At 41.6% G+C, this 22,701-nt stretch overlaps 1 protein-coding gene across 1 annotated transcript in view; it reads right to left on the reverse strand.

The window, feature by feature from the left end:
- fras1 (Fraser extracellular matrix complex subunit 1) overlaps window positions 1–22,701 on the reverse strand; it is a 399,990-nt gene that overhangs the window by 230,937 nt on the left and 146,352 nt on the right. Inside the window, exons 9-11 of the mRNA XM_050050884.1 lie at window positions 20,746–20,937; window positions 14,215–14,304; window positions 10,343–10,490 (exon numbers count right to left, since the gene is read on the reverse strand). Of these exons, the coding sequence (XP_049906841.1) occupies window positions 10,343–10,490; window positions 14,215–14,304; window positions 20,746–20,937 (430 nt within the window). The remainder of the gene's footprint in view (window positions 1–10,342; window positions 10,491–14,214; window positions 14,305–20,745; window positions 20,938–22,701) is intronic.

Here is a 22,701-nt window from a genome sequence, read left to right on the forward strand (position 1 = left end):
CACAAAGCTCACATCATCTCAAACATGACAATGAGTTCACTGTACTCCAATGGCCTCCACAGTCACCAGATCTCAGTCTGCTATCATGTGCTATCATGTCAATATGGACCAAAATCTCTGAGGAAGGTTTCCTGCACCTTGTTGAATCTATGCCATGTCGGAACTAGCAAGGTGTACCTAATAAAGTGGCCGGTGAGTGTATAATGATGATCTTGTACAAGTACAAGTAGTAATACCACAGTGGTCTGGTACAAGTAAAAGTCATGCTTTTCAAATTCTTACCAAAATAAAAAATACTATTAGCAAATATTAGCATCAAAATATACTCAAAGTAGCAAAAGTAAAAGTACTTATAATGCAGAACGGCCCATTTTAGAATAATAAATATAATATGATTGGATTAAAATGATTACGTCATTAATGTGTTCATTAGTCTTTTAGTATCTCAACTTATAATTACATATCATAACTTATTTCTTTATGATCTTTTGTACTGTTCTCAGCGACCTTCCACCACTGTGTAGCTCATCTGATAGCTGTGGTTTGGAGATAAATTGAGATGCAGAAAGTAGCACCACTTTCTTCCTGTGCAGCAGCCAAGTAACCGACATGATGCCAAAACTAATAAACAGCTTCAATCTCACAATTAGACAAATAAATCATTTGCAGGGCAGATTGTAAGTAAACACTGGCAAGCCACTGCCTCCAAAATAAATGTACTGTATATACAAATTAAAAGATTAGGAATTTAAGTACGTCTGCCTAAAGACATCGATTTTCAGTGCATCATTTAACAACACAACAGAGCTGTATACAACAGTTATTCTGTGATTTTATTCTGAATGTTGGGGAAATTAATACATCTGCACATTTTCTGAGCTGCTGTTAGAGTCAGACTTGATGTATTATTGCCAGAGCTGTTGCTCGTGTCAGACACAAATAATCACTGTGACAAAGCTGTATTTTCCCAGATGCCAAGATACATTAGGTTGCGAGGTCTTTGGGGGAGTAATGATTGCATTCTGCAGAAATTCAGTCAATTTTTTTTCCGTCAAAACATCATCTTTACATGACTCCATTGTTCTCCAAACATCTCTCTCGTGCGTGTGCGATATAATGTCGGATTAGGATGCCTCTGGAGTCATTTCCTTAGTTAAGAAAGTTGATTAAACATTTTACCTTATCTATAAAGTGGAATCAAACATGCAATACTTCAAGTCTCTTATCTACTATTACACTGATATATGTATTAGTACAATATGACTATTGTCTATATATCATATCAAAAGAATAATTTGGGTCACACTCTGGCAGAGATGAACTGTATGTGCAAGCAGAAGGCTCACATCTACAGCTATTCCCACGAGACCTAAACGCAGCATGACTCCTGGCTACGGCCCTCGGGTGCGAACTGCCCAATGAGAGGAGAGGCTGCTGACCTCTGGGCCTACAGACAGCCATGATTAATAGGTTTAACGGAAGATTTAAGGTTCAGGTTATAAAAGAAAAGGGAAAGAGTGAATGGTTTTTCTTTTTTCTAATTTTAGCTGCAAACTAAACACAGTCGGGAAATTCACGGCCAGGCGGACAAACTAATGCAGAGTGAAAACACACCGCCCTGCGTCGATACATAAATGTAAAGTGAAGTGGGTAAATCATGTTTAAATCATCCAAGCATGCATGCATGCATAATGTGGGGTGTTAAAACCATTATTGTGCACACATACATCCATTAACACACACAAGTTGTGAGGTGATGACAGGTGCAAGTGCAGCATAATGTGAAATCACACAAACATGTTTGAATTATTCACACGTGATAATCACTGTGAATGTATGTACAGTAAAACACACAATTAGACCATGTATTCACCCAGACAGACAGTTTTCCCCTCATTGTACTTAACCTCTCTATAACACACTTATTAACAGGGAACACGTGTACAGGACGAACAGGATGTATCGAGACGGTGTAAATGATGCCTTCTATTTCCAGCTCCGACATGTTTTCATCATTTTTACATCTATATATAAACATATATGTATATACAGTGTGCAGTACATAGAGACAGACAGAGAGGAGAGGGGGTTGATAAAGATAGAAGAGAGAAAGAGGCAAATAGAGTGAGAAATAAATAAAAAGAGAAAGAAAAGTTTGAAGGTGAACAGGGAATAATCGATGGCATGAACTTTTCTGCAAAGAGTTAGGGAGAAGATTCTTGAATGTGTTTTAAGCCGAAGGAAAGATACAAAATAAAAAAAGACTAATCGAAAAGCACACAGGTGTTCTCTGCAGGCCTGAGGGAAAAAGTAAAGATTAAAAAATCTGAAAGTAAGTGGTTTAGTCTAGTGGGAGTTGGGCCCCCTTTTCTAAAAGGTCACCAGATAAATCTAAGCAATGATTAATGGGGGAGGGAAGACGGGAAACAAAAAGTTGTGACATGTAATCTTGAAATCTTGAAACCATTTGAGAAGTTTGGAGGGGAAATGTCAGTTTGGTGGAACAGGTAACAACTCACAGACATCTGAAACTTAAAAAGAAACTGTTCTTATCAAACAATCAGTTGTTTCATCCTTAACAATGTACTGTGTTTTATACCCTGACCCCTATCACAGACTTATATCTGAAAAATTACCTTCGCTGTCAAATAAATGCAACCGAATAAAAAGTAGTAGCATGAAATGAAAATACACGAGTACAGTACTTCAATAAATGTACGTAGTTACTTTCCACTTTCTCTAAAATCAAATTAACTGACTCACAATCTGGAGGCTAATGTGCATTTTAGTGAAAGCAGCTCAGTAGCTAGCTGGTTAGCTTTGCCTTACCACTGTTGAAGACTAACACCGAGGCCACACTGCCTGTGTGAGCAGTGCATGACCGCAACCTTGCTGAACTGCTGCGGCTCATAAGGTTGCAGTGTTCACACAGCGAGTGTTTCTGCTGCGGTGCTGCTATAACTACCGTTTTACACAAATAGAAAGCCGGTACTCTGGTCTTTTATGGAGCCATGCAATCCACCGCATTGTCAACAACACGGTCATGCAAATATATCACAATAAAAAACATTGTGTTAATAAATGCAGGGATTCTGTCCACTGAAAAGTTGTCAGAGGGCTTTTATTTTGAAACAAAAACAGGAAAGATTGAGTTTCAGAAATTAATATGTTTTTCATGTCTGTGACAGGTAAAGACATGGAAACTTTAGTGAAAGGTGGTATAATGCCAATGTGATTATCAAAAGATCATTTTCACAGTCTACTTTTGCAGAAAAAATAGGCGAGACTCTTATTCTCTAGCTGTTCCACACCTGAGCAGCGCTGCTCACATGGGCAGTGTGGCCGCTCTAACCTGTCACAGGCACTTAAAACAAAAAGCACAAGAGATTCCACAATGCAAATCGGCTGCTCATGCAGGCAGTGTGGCCCGGGCATAAAGGACAACCAAATATTTTTTTCAAATAAAGCACAATGTAAATTCAATTAGGAAGACTTCCTTTATGCTTCCTTCATTCACAATTCTCTCCATCCCATTCCCACTACCTCCTGTAATCAGCTGATTATGGGTGCTCGCTCTTCTAGTTAACTAATCAAACTGCGCCACAATATCTCCACCAATCATGTTGCTACTGCCAAAGTTTAAATCAGGCAGAATCATCACGCCATCCTCCACCATATTCACCTCCTGTCATAATATCCAGAGCCCAGGACCAGCTCATCAAAAGCCCACTCCTGTTCACATCCAGCTCATCATCACTCATCTCATCACCACCACCACTACCATCACCAGCATCTACACCCTTCACCACTCTCCTAAAGAATGTATGCCATCACAATGGAGTCAAAGACTTTTCATATATCTCATTCTTACATGCACATGTAAATAAATATTCTTTTCACTCAGGACGAGTGTCTCCTGATTGAAATACCGACAACATTACCATGACCTCTGACACAACAAATGATGCAGCATCTATTTTGGTTTTAGTCATCAGAATCAGAATCAGAAATATCCCAGAGAGGAAATTGTGATTCATTACAGTCGCTCTGATGTAAAGAGATCATCCTGACTTATCTATGCATATTGACTAAAACCCCAACCTGTTCTTATACTGAAGTTGTCAAATACTGCTGCTCGGTCATTGATTTCAGCATCAGACACTGACGAAACACAGGTATCCTTTTGTGGCAGTATGTTATGCCATCAGGTGGTGTCAGTTAATAACGTCACTGGATGTCGTCAGTTTTAAACACTGGCAAACAATGTCATTTAAGGACTAAGAATGGTCGGCAGGAAGGTTGGTGGATGGGTCCAACAACACTGGACTTTCACCCAGGAGCCCACTGTTTGCTTCCTGTATGAATGTAGAGCCAAATCATCATGTTTTTTTTCTAAACCTAACCACATGCATTTGTTGCTCAATGAAATAAATGTAAATAAATGTTGTAAGTTTATTTTGAAAAACACTGAATGCATCTAATGAGCAGAAACTGTACATTTCCTGTAAAAACATCGTAAATTGACACTGTCTTCTAGATAGAGCTTAGATCCTCTGCTGGAGCCCAAACCAAACCCGGACCTGACCCAACCCAACCCGTGGGCCGGGTCAGGCCTTAATTTCCCGCCACTATCCTCGGGCTCGGACGAGTCGGGCTCCTCATAATAGACCTAGGATATGGAACCAGCTACTTATCACACCTTGGGGGGGTTAGGGGTTTAGGGTTGATGGTGCCACTGATCGCGCACATGTGAGTTGTCGATGGTGACAACGTGTGTGTCGGTTTCATCGAGTGTACCAAGTGCAGCACGATGCTGGTACATGACAGCAAAAAGACGGGGACCTCGACACTTAAGAGGCACATGACGAAGGCTTGCCGTGGAAAGAAAGACGAAAGTCAGCCTTCAACGTTCACGTTCGTATCCGGGCTGGGCTCGGACAGAACATGCACGGGCTCGGATGGGGTCGGGCTGGATTTTTTGGGCCTGATCTAAGCTCTAGTTCTAGACCGGCAACAACAGATGCACCCAGGATACCTAGCACGTAATATGTAGATGTGAAAGTCCACTGACCAAGCAGCAATATATAATGAGCTGGGAGTGAGAATGTGTTGAAAAGCACATTGCTTATGGTTACGGGAACATTGTTGTCATGTTTAGATATTAATTGTGTTAACTGGGACTTCTAGTATAACAGGAGATGGAGGAAATGAAGCATCCAGATTCTTAGTTTTTGCTGCATCACAAGAACACCTCACTAAATTCAGCTTTGGGACTCTAAACCTGCCATCACCAGAACAAAATACCTGCACATGAACTAAATGAGCTGGAAATTAAACAAATGAAACAGCAAGGCCACCGCACAAGACGGTGGATATCATTAATAACCAATGTGGTGTTTTGTTAATCTTTTGAATGGAACATAACTTTCAGAGGAAATCTGTTTTCTACTGACTGCACACAGGGCCATCAGAGGCGAAAACATCTGGCTACTTCAGGATATTACACTTTATAGGTTTCCCCTGTTGTTTACCTGGACTAATTAGACTGCCTGAGAATATACAGTGTTTTTACTTTTTAGACATTTTAATATGCTGCTGAGGAGAAATGCTCCAAACAGCGAAACCGAAGAGAGCAAGAAGACTGTCGAGGGGATGCCGAGCACACCCGAGCTAAACGTGAACAAAACAACCTCCTACAATCCAACCTCATAAAACTATTGTTGTCTCAAACAGTCCATTTGTACGGTGCAGTGAAAAATGCCTCCCTTCCCCTACTGTAATTATTCATTCATGCAGCCAAACTTAATTATAAGTCTTCATAAATCTTAACAATGCTGTCTCACTGTTTAATTGCCTGTTGGGGTATTTGAGAAATTAACATACGTTTGTTTAGTTATAATTGCCGACAGTCTCTGTGCCCATTTTCAGTCAATAAGACAAATGGATCAGCCTTTTTTTTAAAAGGAGGGGGTGAAACAGACGTGCTGTGGTGTGACTGTGTGGGTTACAGAAGGAAATTACCTTAAAGACATAATTTAATGTCTCTGAGGGCATTTTAATTTCTTAATTTGTGTTATTTCCTGTTGAAACAGGTTGAAGGGAACGGAGTAAGGTAATTAAAATAATTCATTTGCACCTACTAGGACTGAGGTCACCATTACACCATTATGCCGTATCATACTAAGAGCACTTTTTGCACTCATTAATTGTTAAATGGATATATATATATATCCTTCCATGGAAAATTGGCCAACAAAGTGAAAGTCATTTTTCATTTCATGGAACTTCAGGCCCCAGGGAGGTGAGGAGCAGCAGAGTGTTCACAAAGTTTTCAGCTCATTTTTTTTCAAACTATTGTACCATTCTGCTCTTTCAAAACTACACAGGAAATATCTCAACTTCAAATGATGCTTTCTTTATTTGAAAAATTTGAGAAAAACACCCCCTTCAAACAACAAAACGGACCCGGAGATTCAAAGCACATCCCCACTGCCTGCTTAGTTCAGACTTAGCGCTGATATTATTGTGTAGGACTGAATGTAAATATGAAGAAGGGTACGAATAAAGGCTTGAATTAAAGCCAAAGTTAAAAGCAGTGATACACTGAGGATAGTTTATATTGACTCTGTGTGACTGATCCAGTCTCTGTCCTCAGGCGACGGCATGAAACATACAGAGCAGCTTGGCCGGGGCTGCCCACCTCCCCAAGGACAAGTTGGAGTTTGTCCTCTGACTGCCTTGCATATCTATAAACTCTCACTGTGTTTATGAGCCTCCTCCCTCCCCCCCTCCTCTCGTCTTTAATTATCCAACCAGCTTCTCATTTACATATTCAGTATTTTTAGCAAGCAGCTAAAGTTTATTTAAATACTGGCAGCACCTTGATAGAGCAGCGTGCTTTACAGTAATAGACGAGAGCTGGAGGCACAGCATAAAGGATGCACCAATTAACACCTGAGCAGTTCGGTCACAGTCTTCTTCAAAACAGGAAGGTATTTCAGAAGTGCCTCGCTCAGGAAAATGTTCTATAAGGGGATGCGTGTTTCCGATTTATTGGCAAAGCCCTAACTTTCATCACTCAGGGGATTCAAGTGACCAATTTATCACTTCTTTTTAGGGTTCAACAATAAGGATTTCCCAATTGCTCAAGGCAAGTAAAATTACACGTCAGGCTATTAAGTCTAGCAACTCTCTCGCCCCATCGGGCAAGTGGTAAAGACAAATTAAGCGCTGCCTTTTCTCCAGAGCTGATGATAGAGGTAGCTAAGGAGTGAGCCATCTCGCCTCACCCTCATCTCTATGGAGACATTGGGCACTTGTGAGAAAATGGCGGCAGGTAAAGACAAAGTTTATCAGCTGAAGTGCAGGTGAGGATTTCAGTTATCCTGTAAACAGGAGTTTACTTGGGTGGTGTTAAAGAGCGTGGGCGAGACTCACGCCGGAATTCCACTAGATGCGTGTCCGTATCGGAACGGCTGCACTGGTTATCCGCTGCGTGCTCCGCCGTCCGTCAACACCCACCAGCTGCATTTGCTGTGCGGAGCGGTGCAGCTCCGCCCAGCAGTGGGAGTCACGAGGATCCACGAGATCTCGCGAATTCACGCATAATCATGTGATATAACAAGATGTAGTTTCTATAAACAGAACCACAAAACCAGAGGAGTAGTAGGAAGACATCTGGGTGCACCTTCATGATTAACATCTCCTCATCCATGGTGTCAACGGGGTGAAATGACGTCTGGAAACCTCTGACCTGTTGACTTCAGGCCTGCCTCCACTCATTATGATGTTTTCAAGGTGTAGTGCAGGGAAATATGATCCGCCGTGAACACTGTGTATTTTATTTTGAAAATTAACCAGATGTTTTATTTTGTTTCTGTGTACGGCTTCCTGTCCCGCACGATCTGCTCCGTGCTGAATTGCTGCGTTGTGCTCCAGCGTCCAGCAAAAATAGAAGTCCTGCGTACCTGTTGCGGAGGGCTCCGGAGCGCCACAGCTGTCACGGAGCCGGTATGCAGCACAGCCGCAGCTGGTGGAAGCTCACACACTGACTGGAATTGAAACGTATCGGCTCCGCTGCCGTTCCAGAGCGCAGACGCAACCCACACACATCTGGTGGAATTTGGGGATCAGTATAGCCCAGCTTGTCACAAGCGGTTTGTACTGTATTTGTACTTTACTTGATTTTATTTTCTGGAAACATATTACTTTGACTCCACTAGATTTCTATGAAGGCTCTGGTTACTCGTTACATTTGATTTGAAGTTAGTGGATGATTTTCTTTTTACTTTTATAAAATGCAAAAGTCCATAAACTGTGATCTTGCATCCCAGAAGACCGGAGAAGTCTGGATGGTTCATAGCGTAGCAGAAGACCTAAACCATTCAGAGCTTTGTAAACCAACAGTAGTATTTTGAAGTCGATGCTCTGACGGACAGGAAGCCAGTGTAAAGACCTCAGAATTGGAGTGATATGATCCACTTTCTTGGTCTTATGTGCTACTTAGATTGGGCAGCTCATCAGAAGAGACGGGTAGAGGAAAGAGGTCATCAGCAGGCGGCTGTACTTGGTTATGTGGTGTTACTATGGCTACGGCTGCAGATGGAGATGAAGATTCCCCACCAGATCACCTATGGTCCACGTTTGAAGTTTCTGAGATGAAGAATGATTTGTATCACTTTGAATATTTGCTCTGTTTACCACGCAAAAATTTCATCACGACCTACAAAAATTTGCGTCGAGTATGTCGAGGTCTGTAAACAAAATCAATTCAAACATACAATACACATAACTGTACATAATGTTATGTGTCTCTAATTCTATTGTTTTACTCTACTGATGTATATACTGTAGGTAAATCTTCACACTTACAACCTTCGCACTGACAATATATATATTTTATTTTGATATGTGTTAAACACAGTAGCATAAGGCACATTTTATTTTGATTTTAATGCGCATTTCATTTCAACTTTACTTTTTAGTGGCTTTATATTTACACACTTTTATTCCATATTGTTGTTCTTACTTCTTATAATCCTCTATTCTTTACATCAGAGCAACTGTAACGAATCATAATTCTGATTCTAAATATTTAAACAAAACTGTCTGTGCTTGTAGTAGTTGCAGTTTCTGTGCCATGCTTGGTCAAATGACTGTTTTTGGATTTACCCGCAAAGTTGTCATGCATTGTTAGAAATATTTTTACTCAGCATTTTCACTTTAGCTGTGGATTCACGTAGGACCCGATGTTGTGTGTGTGTGTGTGTGTGTGTGTGTGTGTGTGTGTGTGTGTGTGTGTGTGTGTGTGTGAGCAAGTACTTCAGCACTTTACCTGAAGAAGTAATTTGACTCAGCAACTTTCACTTGTATTGGAGTAATATTTGACCGGGAGTATCTATACTTTGACTCAAGTAATAGAGTTGAGTACTTTGTCCACCACTGGCCGCAAGTTCAAGAGCAAGGTGGATAAACCACTGTCATTTTTCACGACAGGTAACTTTAGTCTTTGTTGTTATGTAATAAATCCTGATAAAAGAAGCAAGTTGTAATCGAGGCAGGTAAAAATCAACCTCAGGCAAGTAGATTTCTGACCCACTTGCCTGGCTGTGCAATCAAAAATAAAATTGACGCAGATCCCTGCTTTATGTTGAGTCACTTTAAAGGGAACAATCTGTGCAAAAACACCCTGACTCACATTATTAGACATGTTTTGGAGGTGTATTTTTCATATCTAATGGATGCTGTTAGATAATTTCACATGCAGTTATTTCCCTCAAAACAGTGGATTGACGTTTTTGTGTTAAATCCCACAGAATCAAAGAGAAAAGACCTCATTCTTGAATCCCAGGTGTACCGACAACAAACAATCACGCAGGAAGAAATCAATCAAAGAAAAGGCAGAGATACCGACTTCTACACCCACAGTGGTGGAAAATACACTTAAATGCAAATGCAGCTACAAAACACGATGTGATTGAGCAGGATGTTTTCAGGGTGTTGTGGTAAATGAGAAGTGCATACAATTAAAAAGTGAATAAGAACTTCATCCTAAAATAATTCTTGGGATGCACTGAATATCAAAGATTTAAAGGTGTGACAGTTTAAGACTGAAGTTGATTCATGAAGCCTCAGAAATCTTCATCTATGTGGTTTATATGAAAACCATAAACAGGTCTATGTGAAATAAAAGACGGACTTTGACCTGCCAAAGTCGCCTACTGACAGCAACACAGTGAATCCTTCTTTATATGTGCGCTGTCACAGAGGGAGATATAAAAAGGAGAGCAGAAGAATGTTACAGACACACCACACACTCTCAGCATCCTTTGCAGCAACGTACCTTGGCGACACTCGGGGCAGCATCGGCCCTCCTGGGTGACAGCCAGGGTGCCCGGCAGGCAGGTGGGGCAGGAGCGCAGATAACAAGTCACCTGGGCATCACGGCACTCACACTCCCGGCACCCGCTATCAGTCCATCGAGCCAAGTCCTGAAAGAAGAAAGGAAAAGAGACGGGGGATGAAAGCAGAGCAGAGAGAGGGGAAACAGTTTATTAGACCTGAACCTGGTGAATGCAGAGACTGACGTTATTATTCTCAAAGTGCAACTGTGGCAAATATCTGGACAGGGGATGGACAGATTGTCGAAAGCACCAAACAACAGAGGATTTTCACTTTGAGGAAGCTGAATCACAATCAAAAAGGAAGCCACGCAGACCTGGCGCTAAGCTGAATGCTAATAATCCGCATGTGTCAGTTATAAAGGAAGCCTGACAGTCACGACTCTTAAATACACTTTCAAAGCAGAATTCAACTGACAGAGGCCCCACGGAGGACAGACAGTCAGTCAAGCAGCAGAAACGTCAGTCACAGAAAAACTGATTTAACGCCAAAAAGTGAAATGGTTTCATAAATCATGTAGACGTCTTCCCAAAAAACATGGTGGCAGGTCAAAGCTCACAGACAAGGACGAACGCTTCAGATCAGAATCAAAACTTTTCTAACTAACAGAAACCTAACAGGCGTCATGAGCTTATTTTTTATAGCAGGACCTCCATTCACAAACCACTTGAATCCAAGGATCTTATTTCAGGAGCACAAAACCTGCAGCCCTGAGAGACAGAGGGAAGAAATCTGCAGTCTTCAGTTTCTGTGTTCTCATCTGAAATGGTTAACCTGCACCGTTGTGTAACAGCTGAGGGACATGAGGTCACTTTACACAACCGCACTGGTCCTATAATCTTCCAGAGAATATACTGAGTAGCCCAGAGTCAGCAGATTTTAACATCAGTGAACCGCAACTATCATCTATTGAACAACTGAGCTAAAGAAACATACGGCTAACTCATTTATAGCAGGTCAGCTTCAGTATGCTTTATCACAGTCACACAAACACATGCATGTGTTGTGTGCTGGCTTCAAATAATGACCAAAACGGTGTCGTTCAAACTGAACATTTTTGCTCACCAACACGCTGCAGGTTCACAAAGAAGAGCACAGCACTGGCAGGTCATTTCCTTGCAACTTCACAATAAAAGCATTTTCTTGTCCACAGTAATATTGAATTATTATAATTAGCAGCTTACTAATAAATCCTCAGATATATTTACAGTAAATAATGGAAATAGCATGTTTTAACATTTCTTAAAGGCATACTATGCATGGTTTTCCAAAAAACATAATGTATAAACTCATACAAAATTATTTCTTTTTAACTTTTTGTTGTGTGGGCCTTATCATAGCATTTAGAACGCCATTCTGATGGACTTTTTTAGCTGCCTTTTTTTAGGGCCTGTTTATACGGTTATGTATATTTCTGAAAACGGGTATTTATCTTTGCGGTTGCACCTATCATTTACACGTAACCGGCGTTTTTCTCGTCGAAAGCGGAGATTTTCCAAAACGGCTTCCAAAGTCAAAGTTTTTAAAAATATCTGTTTCTGTGGCAACGTGTAAACAGGATAAACAGAGATTTTGGAAAACGATGAGGTTGCAACCCAGTTTGTGCATGCCCATTAGGCGCCCGGTAACCACAACAACAATGGCGGTTGTTTATGTTTTGTTAGCACTTTTGGGACTACTTACAAGCTTACAAATGAACTTAGCACTGCTGCATCAACATCAAGCTTACAAATGAACTTAGCACTGCTGCATCAACATCACCGCTACACCTGTGCACAAAGACGTCTGCTGTGCCCAGTATTAGAAAGTGCATAGCTGCTAACTATGCTACATAAGGTTAAAATGTAGTTTATCATTGTTTTTATCCCTAGAACGTTCTTCTACTGGCCTGGCATGCTAATTGCAGCAGGGCTATCATTTTCAAAACTGATCTTGTAAACCCCAATTTTTTTTTTTAAACGGGATAAATAAAAATCCATTTTTATTTGTATCAGTATCCGTGTAAACAAGGCCTTAGAGTAGGTACCCTCCCAGCACAACAGGAACCATGAGTGACATAGCTGTTTGGTAATTGGTCGAACACAGCCAATGCAGCATCAGAAAACGCCATTTTAAAAAAAAACAGTCAACAATGGACAATACAAAACGCAACAAGAGCTCGTAATGAAAAGAAGAAAAAAAAGAAAACACAGAATAATGGCCTGACGGTGATGTCCAGGTTCTACTGGGCATATATGGGACGGTGAAAATACAACACCATTTTGACTCGTCAAAGTGAAAGTGAGGGTGCTATTACAACCGCCAGCCAGCTTGCAGTATGTTACTTCAGCATTCTTGATGGTGGTATGAATTCAATTCAATTTTATTTATAAAGCCCAATATCTCAAATCACAATCTTCCTCACAGGGCTTTACAGCACACAACATCCGTCTGTCCTTTGGACCCTCACAGCGGATAAGGAACAACTCCCTGAAAAACCCCTTTAACAGGGAAAAAAATGGTGGAAACCTCAGGAAGAGCAACAGAGAGGGATCCCTCTTCCAGGACGGACAGACGTGCAGTAGATGCCATGCCTATGCAAACCCTTGAGGGTATGTAGTTCTCTGGGGAGCTCACCAGTGGCCAGTTTCTCTCAGGGTGTCCCCAGAACTGTCTGGTCCGAAAACGCCTCAAGAAGAAAAAAAGCACGCAAATTTGGCGAGGCAAAACAGCAAGCTAAAAAAAAGCTTGTTCCAAAACGAGAGTGGATCTGGAGTTGGCTTTGTACGTGACATGGACGTGACGATGATGTCAGTGCCAGTGGTGAGCTCAGCTTGCTAAAGTATCAGCTTCTCTATTACAACAAATGGGGGAGGGAGGAGCCAAGTTTCAGTGCTGTGTAGATATACCTTAACTGGCCAATCCTGCACGTATACCTTTAATAAACTACAACAACGTGAATTTCATTACTACTACTAATACAACTTCAATGATTTTCTCATTCGAGGCAATCAAGTTTGAAACAGACAGGTGAACACTGTAATAATTTATTTTCGTCTGCTTGAAATAGCTTGTTAATGTGCATAAACATAGGTTATTATTCTTGCTCATTAACTTTCCCCCTCTGTGATTCTTCTTGTCACTCGGGAAGTTAAACCAGTAATAATCTAGTCACAAACCTGCTCTTTCAACCTCACAGGCAAACTGTAAGCGTGAGTGAAGAAATGCGCGTGTTGATGTGTGTAGGTGCAGAATAAGTATGCAGCATATATCTTTGTTTGCTACTGTTAAAATGGATTCCTCCGGGAGACAAAGAAAAATCTATTGGAAAAGGATAATAGCTCTCTCTACATGCGCTCCCAGCCTCGACCTTGGCTGACCATCCTGCAGCATTTAATGAGCATTCCTTCTTGGCTGAAAATGTCAAAAATTAAAGCCTTTGCATTCTGGGTTTCCAGGACTAGTCTATGAATAATGAAGCTGACACCAGAATAATAAGACAGTTTCTTGTTCCGGGTTTAACAGCCCAAAGTAATCTGATAGCTCTCCCCTAAAATACACATTTACTCTGTGTCACTGCAACTTAAATTCCCAGTGTTTGTACTTATATATTTAGAGCCAGCCAAATATTGATGTATTTGGTTGTTTATGTAGCAGCCTCCTCTGCAGTGAGACTTTATGCCACTTACTTTCTTTTTTACTTTTGAGAATAGAGAGTTTACAGAAGCCCTGTGGTGTCTTTGTCTCTCCCACACAGTTTGGATTTCTCACCTGATTTTGCAATTTTCCTCTCATGCTTATGTGCAAACACACTAAAAGTCAGATGAAACACACCTTGTAGGATTCCCCCCCGTACAGACAGGAGGGTTTCACAGAGGAACACTCTGGGCAGCACTTCCCCGGCGGATGAATGACCTCTGATCCCTAAAAAACAGAAATATATATATTTAGATTTAAAACCACAGAGAAAATCACCATGAGGCAGAACACAGTGCAAGAGGAGCTGATAGAGCCACAGTGTAAGAACACCAGACTTTACTCCACAGTTTTATAATCAGAAACTTGAGACAAATTTTGTTTCATATCAACACAATAAATCATCAGAAGCAGTGGTTGTGTAACATCTAATTCAAACTGGTAATTTTCTAACTCCGTTCATCACACTTGACTTTGTTTTTCCTCCTTTCGGTTATCTGAACTTATTCCAGTTATCTTTTCTGTTCAATTTAAATTCAGTTAATTTCAGTCAGAAAAACTTAACTGAAAATGCACATTCATTATTATTAATTTCAAACACTTCAGTTGTAATACGTCGCAGTGCAATTACTTGCCAAGATACAAAACATCATCACATTTGAGAAGTGGCATCTTCAGTATTAACAGAGCAAGGCATGACTTGAAGTTGGCAACAATAAAACTTTTTGATGTCGTCTTCAAACTGAGAGAAATGGCATAAAGCAATTAAAAACCTGATTTTTTTAAACAGAAGAGGACAGAAAGTCTCAAGCACTCAAGGTTTAAGGTGAAAAGTTAAAAGTTTAGAGCAGTGGTTCCCAACTGGTTTCCCCTTAGAAGATCATGTCATCGAGCTAGTTAGTTGTCTCTGTTAAGTTGTTGGTTAGTCACTCACTTTACAGCAGAAAAGGGCACTTCAAAATAAAAGCTCTGTGCTGGAAATGTACTGTATTTTAAAATAAAGTGTGTCTTTTTACAAATTCCACACGTGTTCAAATCACTTGCGATCCATTCAGAATGGGCCTGTGACCCCCTTTTGGACCGCAACCCACCAGTTGGGAACCACTAGCATAGAGAGAGTCATGTGTTCATGTGTAGCAGAGTTTCCCACACATTCATTTATTTGTGGGGGCCCGCCAAGATCAAAACATTTATGCCACGTCTGGATGTAGGGATGCTGGAATTTTTTGCAGATATCCGATATGCTGATATGTAACAACTCATTTGACCAAAAATCTATACCGATATTGATATATCCACTTTTTTCCCTCCCTAACTGTAGTGATCATCAAATCTCTTCTGTAGTGGAATTAACATCATATGATGCATGCATACGCTTATCGTGATTGCCCACCAGCAAATAGACATGAAACACAACACTTTTCAATGTATGTGATATTAACTGTATTAACTGTCCAAAAAAAAGTCTCTTGGCCAATTCCATCAGCCAATACCTTATAATATCTGTAGCTGGTATCACATCGGGAGTCACGATAAAGACACTGCACATTTCCACCAGGGCCTTGGTGTTTTCATCTGCCGAGTACTGTGCTCCAGTCTGGTGCCGTAGCCCCCGTGCCAAGAAGCTGGACACCACACTCAACTCCACCCTAATGACTGTCTGCAGATGTCTACAAGCCACCCCAACAAACCAACCGCCTGTCCTTGCTGGTATTGCTCCAGCAGAGATCAGACAAAAAGCAGCCATGTTGGCCCTCGCTCGAAAGGCACATACGAGTGAATCCCACCTCCTCCACAAGATTGCTATGGAGAAACCACAGCGGGCAACTCCGTACAACACCATCTGATACCTCCAAGGCTGCCTGGGTCAAGGCAAGATGGAGGGACCGAGGGACCCGTGGAAGTCAGCAGAACCATTAAGGCCATTAAGGCTCCACCACTACAATGAAGACCCCACAGATGTTCCCGGCCAGCAATTCAAAAATGGGGTCTAGTTTACAGTGCCCACTGCGAATGCCGAGATCCACTACAAACTGTGGAACACATGATAACCAGCTGCCCCAAATACCAGCCACTGAATGGCAATCGTGGTGTAATTGACCAGGACAATGACACACTGGACTGGCTTGGCTCAACGGAGCTGAAGGTCCAAGGACATACACCAGAAGAAGAAGCCGATACTAATGACACTCCAATATCATCGTGAATCCCTATTTTGATTTTCTATTTTTGGAGCTGGACTGTTCATTAAGTACGCTGATGGAATATATATACAGTTCAGTTTTTCATTGCTCCACATTCTTGACACAGATGGAGCAGCAAAAACTGAGGCGCAGTTAAGGTGAAACTAAAACACCTTCTAATTCTGTGGGAAACACTGTGATCAGATTGAAAAGAGAAGAGAGACAAATTTGTGGCATATCTGTCCAAAACCATCTTTATGGATCATAATGATGTGACTCAGCTCCATGTGCTGATGTTTTATGTTTACACAGCACTGCCAGCAGTTCCTTGGTTGGAAACCTTGTATCTCCATGATGTAATTATTGCAGCGTGAAAATCTGCCCTGTTTTCCAAAATGCCCACCATGTATTTTTGATTTTGTTGGCTTTTAAAAGCTTTTCACAATCTGCTCAGACCTTGTAATCCTTTAAGAAGAGTTAAACATGAAAAATATCTAGTTGGGGGTTATAAGCTCTGCACATTACAATGGCAATATGCCACTAATGCAGTTTGCTAATGATAAGACCTCCTCACAGGACCATTACAGCACATTTTCAGTGCACATGGCACAATAAGGAATAATAACCCCAATCACTGCTCCCCAGCGCCTCTCTCTGCCTGTTGACCCACACATGTCATTAATCTCATAACCTTCTCTTACTTATCCTGCACACTGACACACACACAGGGTGAGAACTGCATGACTCTGATCTTCTTAGCAGAGTGACCTTGCTCAATTCAGAGCTGGACAAATGCCAGTTATGCTACTTATGGCTAATGACACTTACCAGCTGTAATTATCACCATACAGCATGATTAATGAGGGCTTATTTGGCTGTGGCGGGGGTTATTAAAGTAATATTATTAAATCTGCTTGATGCAAGAAAACATTGGAAGAGGTGTTGAGCCGACACGGCGCCGAGCTCAAAATGGGTCATTTTTGGGACTAAGAGTAACTATGGGAACACTGGCTAATAACCTTAACAAATGCTGTGTTTGTTTTGTCACAAAAACTCCCACGTCCAACATCCTACATTCCTAACTGGGCCAGATAACATGTCCTCACATGAAGGCGACCACAGATGCTGCTGTCATGTTCATTTGAGGCTGGCTTGACATGGTTATGGCATCACTGAGTCCACAGATGTGATGCATTCAGGGAAAGTGTGGCATCAGGTTGATGTGTAGCTGGGAGTAAGTGATATTTTCTCATGTTGCCAGACAGTTTCCAGAGCTGTAATTGTAGTGCAACTTCACTTAACCCCTGTTATTTTTTGCAGCTGTGCTCAGCTTCCACACAGATCATTATGGTCTCATCTTGCCTTTCAATTTACTTCACCTTAACTGAGTGAATTATCTCTGATGGAGGCAGCCAACCTTGTAACCTCAAACGATGGCCCAATTCTCCCATTCCACCCAATCTCCTAAGTATCAATGGAGATAGTTACATCAGACCTCGTGAACTGGTACATTTCACTGCAGCAAATTACACTGAAACTGTGAACAAAGTAACTGCGACATCTTCCATTAACTTTTTAGTGGCACACTTGAAGGCCAGGAAATGGGATTTCTGGGTGCTGACATGTTGAATTTTGGGGGATAAGAGAACTTTGATAGAAAAGGTTGGAGCAGGTGGAGCGTGCAGGAGAGGAATCAGGGTCCAAAGATTATTTGCCACACTAATTATTAATAAAGAAGCAAGTTCAGCAAGTTCTACATGACCCCTTCAGGTTACACACATTATCTATGTATTCATACAGGTCAGGGTGTCACGTTGCTGATTCACGCTGACTAACTGTAAGTGGAGCTTCATCTTGTTTTGCACTCAAAGTGTTGTGGAAAAAGTGCCTCTTGCTACGTTGGTAGGAAAAAATATGAAATAAGAGTTTTGAACATAGAAATATTTCTGAAAGAACAGCTGTTGTAATATTCATAAACAGTGGAATCTCATCTTGGGGGTCAAGCAAACTTTCACTGGGTAGAGTTCATTTCAGCAGGTTATCAACCAGCAAACTTGAATGACAAAGGAGGAACTAAAATTTTGAAATATAAAAATAATTATTTTTATAAAATTATTTTATATTTATTATATAAATAATAATAAAGTATTAGCTATTTTATTTATCTATCATCATTGTATTCATGTTGCAGGCTAGCTGACTAACTTGGACAGATAGCTAACGGGCTAGTATGAGCAGTTCAAACTTGGTCAGCTGGGCTAATTAGCTAAAGAGGGTTAATTTGCATGTTAACACTGATTACGACCACATAAGGCCCGTTTCCACTGCAGGAACTTCGGGGTAAATTTACGGGGCAGGGGCCGTTGGTGCATGTCTCCATCGCAGGAACCACCCCCGAAGGACAGAGATCCGGAACTTTTACAGGGGCTAAACAAGTCCCTGCCTCGGAGTAGGTACTCAGAACGGCCCCGAAAGACTCCTGGCTGGGGCTTGGGGTTTACTTGGTGCTGATTGGATATACTCAAGGAGGGATGTGACGTCATCAGGAAGCAACAAAATAGCCGGCATTTTTAAAACTCAGCAGACGAGGGTTAGCTCGTTCATAGCTTCCACCGCCATGTAAACAAACTCAATAACCGGTCCGTGAAAAACATATTTTTTCCGGCAGAAATCTTACTTACAACATGATTGAGCTAGCAAAGCAGTTTTGTGTTGATATGTGTGGTATTTATTCAGTTTTGGGAAATCCCGATGTCTAGAAAGCATCAGGCTGCAGCTGACAGGGACAGCTTACAGCAGCAGCAAAGCTAACATCAGGACGTCATCTGTTAAAAGCCTCCCGTTGTCGGATACGACATGAAACTACTCCAGTTAGCTCAATCATGTTGTAACTAAGACATCTGTGGAAAAAGTTTAGTAAGTTTAGTGAGTTATTACAGACACCGCTATCAGCTAACAGCTAACAGCGTCCCTACGCCACTACGTCGCCCCGGTCAGAATAGTCGCACAACGATTACGTCACATCCAGAGCCCGGTAACTTTATAGGAACATTCCTCATACTCCGCTCTCTCAGTGGAGACACGGCGGTTGAGAGGGCCGAGCGAGAGGACATTCCTGTAGTAGTTCCTGCCCCCCAAATAGTACCAGGAACTTCTTCAGTGGAAACAGGCCTATAGGTTGTTTGTTCCTACCCTCTAACTCAACCCTCAGGGGTTTTTCCTAAGTTAATTTGTGATTTACGCAGTTTGGTTAGGTTTAGGCAACACAACTGCTCCATTAGGTTTAGGAAACAATCATGGTTTGGGTATGTTTGTTGCATAACTTGCATAATGTACGTCACGCTTTGTTCCTTTTTGCACTCTGTCACCTGACTTCCTCCTTTGCTCCTGTCATAATAACTATGACCACTAGAGGTTGCCGCCTCACAATAAAGGTAAACAAGGGTTGTAATGTAAAATAATGGACGTAGCTACCTTGCCATCACCCATTGGTCCCATTTTGAAGCCTCGAGTCAGGCATTACGGCCGCCGCCATCTTGTTTTTGGAACCAGAAGTGACTATATTTAGGTGAGAGGGTGGAGCTGTGGAGGAGCAAGGGTTGGATCTGACTCATCTGACTGAGAAGCTGAGGACACTATCGGCAGACAGCCTCTTACTTAAAGACGCCAGCCCTTAATTATGTGCAACTTTAAGCCTTGAACTTTATGTACGCAGATGAGTTATAAAAAAACGATATCTTACCTCGTGACATTTTCACTAGACTTAAGACTACATTTATTTTGTATAGCCCAATACAACAAACTTGCCTTTACATTCAGTTCAACATACAACACCCTTAGATCCTCTATTTGGATAATGATGAACTACCTCCCCAAAAAAACCTTGAGGAGGAAATAAATTAAAAACAACATTGCCAAGGATGAAGGCAGCCTGTCATAACACATGCTGATCGTTATGTAGCAGCAGCTTTCCAAGTGCCTTTAATAAAACCAACTTGGCCATGATGAGTCCATGAATAAAGAAAATTCAAGTGGCTGGTGAGAAGGTAAAATTTGTTCCCGGGGAGTTCAGTTTGAGAAATATATCCATAAGTCTGAAGGCTGATCAGACACCAAAACTCTGCAACAATTTTCAATATTATAACACAAGATCAAACAACTCTGGCTGGCACACCAGAAATCGTTTTAATTTCTGTCTTAGTATTTGTCAGGTAAGCAGCAGACCAATGGCATTCATATTAGAAGGTATTTCACCAGGAACGTGCTGCTGGATGACACTGTGGCTTAAGTTTAGCTAGGTTCAACTTTTTGGCTCTCTGGCTTGGCTACAGGAAATGTGATCAAACCAATGATTCTCCTCCAGCCTTTGAGGGGAGCTATGCCTGCAAAGAAATTTTTGTGACAACAAAACTGAAGTCTACAGTCCAAATATGAGGTCAGATTTGCTTTGTGTTCATAATTAAGACGCGTTATCTTTCAGGCTCACCTGGGGGCATTCAACACGACTGCACTCGGCCCTCTGGCACAGGACCTGACCCCGGTTGCAGGTGCAGAACTCACAGCCTGTACCGTTCCACATGTCCCCGTGGTACCGCACCGCGCCCTCGTACAGGCAGCTTCCCTTGGCAGCGGCGCATTCATCACAGCACTGACCAGCACGCTTCACTTTGGTCTGACCCTGCAAGGAAGCAGCACAGATTGTGTTTGTTTGGTTTTCATGTACAGTACAGATGACGGGAGTGAAGGGATGCAAGCTGAGCTGTGAGACAAGACAAAGAAAATCCAAGGAGCTTATAAAACTGCAGTTTTTGTTTGTGCGTGTGTCTCAGCAGAGAGAGATAAGAGGATGAAGTGTGTGTTGCATTATTAAGGGAAAACACACCAAGCAGTTTAAACCAAACATTTCTTACAACTTCATTTGAAAGTGCTGAGAGGTGTAGATTTACTGACACCGCAGATGTGACTCTTCCACAGCTGAGAATTTGAGATCCTTCATGCTGCTATAGGAAACTTCTAATTTCCTCTCCAAGTTGAGGCAGGGTGTTCAAAGTCTATCCAAATCACAATAATTAACAGAACAGAGCAGGTGGTTATTAGCTCAGCTCCTTTCTCCTTGTATCTGCTTATTTCAGAGGGGTGGTTAGAGGCTTTGTGTCCACTGGGATCCTGTCTTTGCACTGCTGGATTCACATTTTTGTTTCACTATCATCAGTGGAGGGGATGGGCCAGGAGCTGAGGACATTGTTACTTTTGTTTTTAGGTAAAGTTTTAAAAAAATATGGAAACGAGCAAAGAGCTTCAAAAGGGTTTCCACTGGCTTCACAGTAACAGCAGGAAGCCCGATAAGTGCTTCCTCCAGGCAAGTGTTCCCTCTTTATAGGTTTTATAAGAGCACATAAGGCCTTAATGCTTCTCAATAGTTTGTGCGTTCGGTATTTAACATAGACTGTAAAAATAATGGACATGGCTACTGTGACATTACCCACTGGTTTGTGGGCTGCCGTTTTAAAGCCTCAAGTTCAGCATTACAGCCGTCGCCATCTTGGTTTTTTGAAGCCATATTTGGGCGAGAGGCTGGAGCTGTGCAGGAGTGAGGGGTGGATCTGACTGAGAAGCCAAGGATAGTATCGTCTGACAGCCTGTCACTCAAAGTGGCACACCCTTATGCATAACTTTGAGCCTCGTTAAAATGTAAACAGGTGATTTGAATAAAAATTCATCCCATGTATAGTTGTCACGAAGAAAAATTAGCTATAGAGACCAAACTGTTTTTGTACCAGGCTGTAAACATGTTTATATCTGCTGTAAAGTTACTCATTTTAAAATGGGGGTCTATGGGGATTGACTCACTTCTGGAGTCAGCCTCAAGTGGCCATTAGAGGAACTGCGGTTTTTGACACTTCCTTGTTAGCTTCATTTTCAGCCCCACATTGCCACTTGGTATTTAAAGGTAAACTATGCAGGACTTGCAGGACTACTACTTGTAAACTTAGCCAGCGAAAGTGAAACTGAAAGCCAACCCCAGTCTCATTTTGGAACAAGCCTTGTCTGCTTGGTGCTTCACCCTGTTATATTTGTGGCGGATTTTTTCAGGTGCTGTGTCCACGGTGTGCGTAGCGACCTTGCCGTGCCCACAAATGTCCTGAACACAGCAAAATAATTAGAATATGAAAAAATACAGGCGAGTTTCTGCAGATAAATACACCGCTACACACTTGGAGTTAGTGTGTGGTAGTGGTTGTTTAGAGTGGAACTAGTCCATACCCATTGGTGGCTTTTTCACCTTCTACCTATGCCAATCTTCAATGCCTATGTGCAGTTTCACATAGATTGACCACGTCAGTGAGTAGAAAAACGTGGGACAGACAGAATGACACACTGACAGTTTCCGCGATTATGTACAGCATACCATACCATGACTTAGTCATACCAAACATTAGAA

Source organism: Epinephelus moara, chromosome 8 (assembly GCF_006386435.1).
Source record: "Epinephelus moara isolate mb chromosome 8, YSFRI_EMoa_1.0, whole genome shotgun sequence".
In the NCBI taxonomy this organism is placed as follows: Eukaryota; Metazoa; Chordata; class Actinopteri; order Perciformes; family Serranidae; genus Epinephelus; species Epinephelus moara.